The sequence below is a fragment of the Hordeum vulgare genome, chromosome 3H (genome assembly GCF_904849725.1).
Source record: "Hordeum vulgare subsp. vulgare chromosome 3H, MorexV3_pseudomolecules_assembly, whole genome shotgun sequence".
NCBI lineage: Eukaryota > Viridiplantae > Streptophyta > Magnoliopsida > Poales > Poaceae > Hordeum > Hordeum vulgare.
In genome coordinates this window covers 429,759,778-429,767,764 of record NC_058520.1, presented here as the reverse complement: position 1 = coordinate 429,767,764, position 7,987 = coordinate 429,759,778, and the positions used below count along the sequence as shown (strand labels likewise).

The window sequence follows — 7,987 nt, the reverse complement described above, 5'->3', positions numbered from 1 at the left end:
TAGGTATATTATTTGTGCTTCACCCCTTACCATGTTTAACAACATTTAATATTGACGTGTACCTAAACGGAAGTGAACTAAATAATTCGTCTGTGGAGTTTCGTTAATATGCAACTCGTTGCATATTGAGCTTCACTTAATGTGTAGTGTTTGATTGTTGTGAATTCCCATGCCATGCCTTGCATATTTTAAAACTCGACATGCGTCATATTAGGGTGTGCATCATATTATGCATGTGCCGTGGTGAATATCGTGTGTTGATTCTTGTTTCCGGTTTGCTTCGTCTTAATAGAGTTCCGCAAGCGTGTCGAAATGTGAGGATCCGTTCGACTATGTTCGTTCGTCTGCTTCACGGAATCGTTCTTCTTCCAACCCGGATTACAGGCAAGATGATCATTTTCCTAGATACCATTAATATCATTGCCATGCTAGTTATATCGTTTCTACCGCTATGTCTCGCTGCCTACCACCTGTTTAATAAGCCTCCCAACATTGCCATGAAAACCTTCAACTGTTCTACAACCTAGCAAACCACTGATTGACTATGTTACCGCTTGCTTAACCATTTGATAGCGTTGCTAGTTGCAGGTGCAGTTGCTTCCATGTGCTAACATGGGTTCCTTGTTATATCACCATGTATTTGCTAATTAGTTTAATGCACCTATATAGTTGGTAAAAGGTGGAAGGCTCGTCCTTCTAGCCTGGTGTTTTGTTCCACCTTTGCCACCATAGTTTCAGCTACCGGTGTTATGTTCCATAAATAAGCGCTCCTAACATGCTTGGGGTTGTTATAGGGACCCCCTAGATTCTCGTTTTGGGATAAAACTCGTCTGGCAAGGCCCGACATTGGTACTATATTTGGCAAATATAATAATTCTACTAATACTGAAAACATAGGGAGTTAGCGCTACCCGAGGAGTAATTCAACATAATATAGGAAGGCCAGTGATGTTGGTGTTGGTCCAAACTAGAGCCATTTGCAGGGCCAACCCGGGGCAACTCAAGAGATGTCTATCAGGCCACCGTACGCTGTGCTTATCCGTCGTGTCCTGAGAACGAGATACGCGGCTCCTATCGGGATCGTTGACACACTGGGCAGCCTTGCTGGATTGGTTTTACCTTTCTCGAGCGTCTTGTGCGAGGGATTCCAAGGATGCTTTGGGCTATCTCGAGGTTGAGGTTTTCCAATAGGAACGCGAGGAGATCACGGGTTTCCCTGATCGAGGTCATTCCGTCGCAGCGTGTGGTAGTTTGTGATGGACTAGTTGGAGCACCCCTGCAGGGTTATATCTTTCGGGAAGCCATGCATGTTGTTATGTCGCAACATGGAAACTTTGTTTATCATTTGGTTATAGATAACTTGAAGTAAACCTAATTAAAACTTGCCAACTGAGTGCGTAACTGTGACTGTCTTTTTCGTGAGCTCCTTCTCCGATCGAGGAAAATGTGGGGTTATGTCTGACATAAGTAGGTGTTCAGGATCATTCATTTGATCGTCAGTAGTTCACGTCCGCTATGCGTAGATCCTCCCCCTCTTTTATTCTTGTACTCGTAAGTTAGCCACCTCAAATAAATGCTTAGTCGCTCGCTGCAGCCTCACCACTTAACCATACCTCACCCATTAAGATTTGCTAGTCTTGATACCTTCGAAAATGAGATTGCTGAGTCCCATGTGGCTCACAGATTACTACAACACCAATTGCAGGTACATGTAAAGGGTTACTGGACGCGAGCGCGTTGATTGTTCATTTGAAGTTTCTTCTTCTTCTTCATCGGTCTAGGATGGGTTTCAAGCCGGCAGCCTGGGATAGCAAGGATGGACGTCGTTCTTTTATCGTTTGTTTTCGTCCATAGCCGGACCCTGCTCTTCTTCATGATGACTGGATATTGCTGTATTGATGTGATATGGATGTAGCTTGTGGCGAGTGTAAGTAAACTCCTTATACATATCTTTTCAGTACATGTACTTGTAACGATATCCATTCTTGCGAAACGACGAGATGCGTTTCTATCCCTGTTGAGGCGCTCACGCCAAAATAAGGAAATGACCGCATCTTGGGCGTTACACTAGGAATGCATTCAATTTGCCACTCGCCTCCCACGCCAGCATGCATTTGTAATGTTGAATGGACTTTTGGAAATGCTCTTTATAATTATTTGTTGTTTGTGTTAATAGTATTTGTTAGTCTAACCCACTCTATCACATTGTAAATATAAAAAGTTTCATCCTTACTGAAATGCATAGCGAAGGTGGAGTGAGTGTCATCTGATATTAAAGGAGGAGGCTGCAGCGAAAACTAGCCCACTACGGTGAAAACCCGAGTGGGAAGAGGAGGGTCCGATATAACAAGAGAAGGGTGCATCATGGGGTGAAATTTTTGTGTTGAGCCCGCGTGTTGGGAATAACATGACAGATAACCCGTAGCAACCATTTTAGAACATTCCAAATTATAGGAATATCTATTGTGTAGTCACATTATTCATGGAGGTTAATGCTAGAATATTTGTACGTCAGATGAACAGTTTTCATGTATTTCTAACTACATTGCTAGAATAAGATACCATATTTTGAGTATGAGCCTAGACTACCAAGTATTGTTCCCCATGAAATTGGTTAGGTTGAATTTTCCGCAGCTGAAGCTTCTCGCAAAATAATTATTTTTGTTTTACTATAATCACTTTTAAATTTTATCAGTTTTAATTTTTGTTCCTTGGTGTGTTAGGATAACTATTTCATTGGCGTTCCTCCCATAGACCGGTAAAACATTCTGCTATATGAACCTATCCGTGACACCATGTAAGTCGGAATTGGGTTTATGAACGTAGCAGGATTCATATCATCATGATATGGGGCAACATGTTACCAAGAGTTATATACACACACACGAGTCTATCACTTGCACACTTATTAAGGACTAACCATTATTCTATAATTTTTCGTAGGCTCTTTCTCCAACTTGTTATTCTTTCTTTGAAATGTTAGTTATGTTAAACTTACTTCATGAATACAAATTACTAGCACAGTAGCACAAACATTAGTTGCACCAAAATAAATATATATCTATATGTGTGATGAAGGCATTTTTTATTTGTATTCATCACTACTTGATCATGCTTCCTGATATGTAGTATAAAAAACCCAGATGTTTCAGCTCATTTTTTATCTCACAGTCCATTATAACGCTTTCTAGATCTGGGACGTCAAGGTATCAAAATATATCTTAGTTCATAACAGATAATTAGTTGAATCATTAAAATGGATTTCAATTACTTCTTATTGTTACATGCTATAGTTTTCATGCATGCAAATTTTAATATGCATTATGATTATGTTTGTAACTGATAAATATATATTTTTATGGTTGGCATTATATGCTAGTATAAGTCAGATACGGGCAGTCCGAACTTTTGTGCCGAGATTTGCCCGGTCTTGTTGGGTGGCGATTTTTTGCCGGGCAGTGGCCGAGCCCGACCGACGGGATGTTTGTGACGATGTTGGCTCCGTCTGTAGATCTTTAAGGAGTTAATTACATTCGTAATACAACTTGTTCAACATTAACAGATTCATACATAAACTTAAAAACCCCATAAAACTCATACACAAACTAGTTTGTTGTAACAGTTGACTACAAAATAACTTGAATCAGCACACGTGATGCACCACGTTAGAATTTGGCACGCACCAGGCCTCGTATATTCTACAAAAGAAACCTGAAAGGTGGATTATTAGCGTGTGTTGGTCCTGAGTTGAGTGTGCAGATGGAAATATTTTGGGAGCAACCCATTATTATCACAATTCTATGAATCAGCCTCGCTACCCCCCCTCCCCCCTCGTCAAATTTGACAGTGGCTATCTCAGACTTTTGTGTGCACCAATCTGATTTTTATGTCATAGAACATATACATGAAACTGTAGTTTGTAGTACTGAATTTTGAGTTGAACGTTGCTACAAGGATGACATATACTGGTTGACTGATCTTTGAATGGCACTATGCATCGAACCATGCATCGGTATTGCTTAGTGTTGCACAGCCACCGGGTCAAGCATCCTCTCCAAATTAACCATGCATTGGTATTGCACCAAGTGTCGGCCATAGAGTAGTTTCGTTTAGAGTTGAACAAGTTGTGGTGCACTAAACTTTTATGCCCTTTTGATGCTCTAAATCTGTTAATTGCATAGAAGTGTCAATGTAGACATGTTTAGTCTGCCTTTTGATGTTATGTTATGCTATGTTATGCACTGAATTTAATTTGTATGCTCTCCTCTTTCTTTATCACAAAAAGTTTTTTAGTAATCTGTAGGCATATTATGTACGCTATGACAGTATATCGAACAAAAGACACTTCATGCCATTTTTGAACCTTAATATGTCACCGGGGTCATGTGTTACTCATGCATAAGACATGGATGGTTTGTGCAATAATTCAGAACCGGACCCTTTCCGACTTGACAGCCGATATGTCACACGCAGGATTGTTTTGTAGTCAACTGTTACAGCAATTGAGTTCGTGTATGAGTTTTGTGGGGTTTAAAAGTTTATGTATGAATCTGTTAATTTCGACCAAGTTGATGTATCACGGTTGTAATTAACTCATCTTTAAGTGTACTGCACATTATCCGATGCAAATGTAATTGCTACTCATTCATTTTGGATGTGTGTTTCACATGTGAAAGATCTTCCTGTACTTGGGGAAGAACGAAATATACTTTGGGATGCAAAAAAAGGTGGATTCACCGATGAAGAAGCGAACGCGTCTCTGTTTGTCAGTGTACAGAAAACTGCAGACTATTTCCTAGCGCTAACAGGAAACTAGTGCACCGAGGCGTTCAATATTTCTCTGTTGCAGCTCAACCGTCCTATCACCGGTTTCCGGATCAGGCAGTTGGTCGATGGGATCTTCTGCATCTCCCGGTCTCAGAAATGAACCTTGTTTGTCCTTGTTCAACTGAAGCCTGAAGCTATGGCGGCACGGGAGACCTTGGGGCTAGGATTCTGGACTAGCACCAGCAACGGTTCTGAAGAATAGCAGGCGTCGGCACGAGAAGTCCTCTGCGGTATCACCAGGTGTTAGATTCAAATGTTTTAGAACAAAAAAGATGGATAAATAACTGAATTAATATGTGCAGTGTTGCCTACCACTCCAACATGCCATTCGTCCGAGACGAGGCCTCTGAAATCGGCTGCATCCATTTCCTGTGCGGTTACCGTAAGGACGGCGCATTTCAGTCGTGCTTTTCAGACCACAAGAACGCAGGATGCTAAAGAGATGAGCTGAGGTTAGGTGACCATACCACGCTGTAAATGGGTGGCATGGCAATCGTCCAGTTTGACTTCATCAGGGGCATGACCGGCAGGTGGAGTGATGCTTCAGGGATCCTGAAGTTCCACCTGAACATTTGGAATTCACATTACATTTCAGCTCATGATGGTGCTTCGCTTGCTTGTAAAGACCCTGTCTTTAGATAATCTGTACTCACCCAATGTACATGAAGATGCAGAACTGTACCCATTCGCGTACCAACACGCGGAACCAGAAGTTATCCGGCGTATCGTCAGCCCTCATGTACACCTGAAGTCACAAATGACACTATCACAGTTCAGTAAGCATTATTGCCACTGATTGTACCATAAGAATAGGCCGTGCATGTGCAGTCCGTAGTTACCATGATGAATGCCACCGCTGCCACCTGCATTGTACCCTGAAATCTCCTGAAGAGAAAAAACCAAGAAGCTAGCTAAGCACATGAACTAATATTTTGATTGTATAAACACTGTAAGAGTTCGTCAGGAATACGGGCTGCATACTTGAACATTGTGTACTTGGTGTTGAGTGTCCCATGCAGTGAATGGATGTCTTCCTCCTCCACGAAATTAAGCTGCTCGCGAAGAACCAACAGGCATTGCGATGTGCGGCGGAATATGATGTAGAATGACGCGAAGTAGTTCATCAGAAGAAACCCCTGTTCCAAAATCAGAGCACAGTTTCTAATCATCTGGCTTCTTAGATAGCTACTAATTCTATAGCATCCCCAAATAATCCAGAAGAAGACAGATAGCTTACGGTGAAGTAAGGGACTGCAGCTTTATAACCGATGAGGCTAAGGTAGAGGAGGCACCCGAGACCCGCGGTCGTGCGTCTCTCCCTGATGGAGAGGCGCTCGTACATGATGCAGTAACCGTGGGAGATGAGCATGAAGGAGACGAAGGAGGCCGTCTGGAAGAGGATCCCCGTCACGTACACGCCGAACGACATCCACAGCGAGCATGTCTGAAGGTGGACGCACGAGTACCTGCATGCACGTCACCCAAATCAGACCCTTTGCAGCAACTTCAGAGGCTTGTTCATAATTTTTTTAGGGATCAAAGTTGTCAAACTGAACATAGTGAAGAAGCAAAAAACAGAATCAGACTGCTCACCAGAACAGAAATGAGAGTGCCATTTGCAAAGCTTTGATCAGGGGAACCAAGGCCAGGATCCACTGAAGGTTATTTGCCTGTTGCAAAACGAAATAAACATATATAAAGTTAAGCAACAACGAAATTTACGACGAAATCAACAATCTCTGTCAATTTAATCGGACGACCAAAGCAGGGTTTACACACTGAAAATTCTGTCAAAAGTTCATACAGTTCTGGAAGAAAGAAAAACAAAATAAAATTGTTGAATTTAAACGGCAGGATTCGACAGACCTGGAAGTGCCGATTCCTCCATGAGCTGAAGGCCCAGGAGATCCCCGACGCCGCCCATATCGCCAAGAACCCAAGGTACAGCGACGGGAGAGGCTGGTAGGCGCTGCTCAGCGCCGGGAGAGAAGACGACGAGGCCTCTTGCATCTTCTTGCACGGGTAACCGACTCCTCGCAATGCAGAGCAACACGAAGATCTTGGCGAAGATGGGACGGAGATCAATCACGAGTGGCTTGACCGGATTAACGATGATGGATTGGAGCAGCAGCGTGCGTGAATAGATAAATAGACAGCCAGGGCTTGGATTTGATTTTATCATGGCAACGGTGCGGTACTGGGTTTGGCGTCTGCGGGGAAGGGGAGTACGTGCGCTCCCTTTTTTTCTCACCAGAAGCGTTATGGGAGTGTAGGAGTAGTTAGGGTTGGTTACTTATTGGAGGGAAAATACTAAAGGCAACGGCTCTATTCGTGTCTCACGAATTAAACAAAAAAAAAACATATTCTCTTCTCTCTAGTGTTGTTGTTGACTTGTGCCTGGAACAACAACATATGTACGCGTACGTGTGCACTCCTTTGGCGGTCCCAAGGGTCACAAGATGGCACATTTTCGTTTGACTTTGAAAATACATGTAGGGTCAAGAGTCACTTTATAGGAAAATATACGTACCTGTACCACGACACACACACACACATTAGGATATGGTATATGAGATCGTAATAGTTGGTAGAAATGAGAGAGGAAGAAAAGCTTGCAGGCCTGTATAACAGGGAACGGAGAAAGATCATGTCACGAATTTGTAGGGCCCGAAATGCTAAAGAACCCGTTCTCGAAGATATGTTTCTGCTCAAGTGCTTGCAAGGCGCATCAGTCGCCTTGCCTTCGTGATTAAGTAGCGCTGCAATATCGGCGGATCGTGGCCGCATATCGTGCGTCCTCGTGTGTGGGTTATCCTGGGTCAACACATAAATAACTTGGCTTGTTTTCTGTTCTTTATCATTGTCTTGCGATTCATGCATGGAAGGGTCTGAAGCAAGACACGGCGCAGAGCGTGTCCGTGAAGCAGATTTCAGGGCAGTTGGTGAAGTGGCAGCCTACTGATTCCACGTCTCAAGAAGGCCGCTTTGACTGGAACAGGTGCGGGTGTGGGTGCGGGAGGGGATCAAGCGTTTGAGATTTAGGTGCGAGGTTAAGCGGATTAGGTGAACCAACCCTTGGCAAATAAAATCACAGAGCTAAGAGCATTTACATCCGGGCTTAACAATTTCGACCCCTCAAACATCTACGGACGTGTCCAAA

General features: G+C 43.1%; 1 protein-coding gene across 1 annotated transcript; it reads right to left on the bottom strand.

Annotated features, from left to right (window-relative positions):
* Positions 1–4,618: 4,618 nt before the first annotated feature.
* Positions 4,619–7,053, bottom strand: LOC123440092. Its single transcript, XM_045116673.1, has 9 exons — positions 6,694–7,053; positions 6,421–6,497; positions 6,065–6,293; positions 5,809–5,963; positions 5,667–5,712; positions 5,481–5,572; positions 5,295–5,391; positions 5,140–5,196; positions 4,619–5,052 (listed from the first exon to the last, which is right to left on the bottom strand). The coding sequence occupies exons 1-9, from the start codon at positions 6,835–6,837 to the stop codon at positions 4,945–4,947; spliced, it is 1,005 nt and encodes a 334-aa protein (XP_044972608.1). The 5' UTR covers positions 6,838–7,053; the 3' UTR covers positions 4,619–4,944.
* Positions 7,054–7,987: the final 934 nt, after the last annotated feature.

What these genes read in the sequence shown, in the direction of transcription:
- LOC123440092 (XM_045116673.1), bottom strand. Translation starts at nt 6,837, where the DNA reads ATGCAAGAGGCCTCGTCGTCTTCTCTCCCGGCGCTGAGCAGCGCCTAC. An exon ending in GGAGGAATCGGCACTTCCAG is followed by an intron (nt 6,498 to 6,693) that starts GTCTGTCGAATC and finishes GTTTTGCAACAG; the next exon opens with GCAAATAACCTTCAGTGGAT. An exon ending in TGCCACCCATTTACAGCGTG is followed by an intron (nt 5,197 to 5,294) that starts GTATGGTCACCT and finishes GTAACCGCACAG; the next exon opens with GAAATGGATGCAGCCGATTT.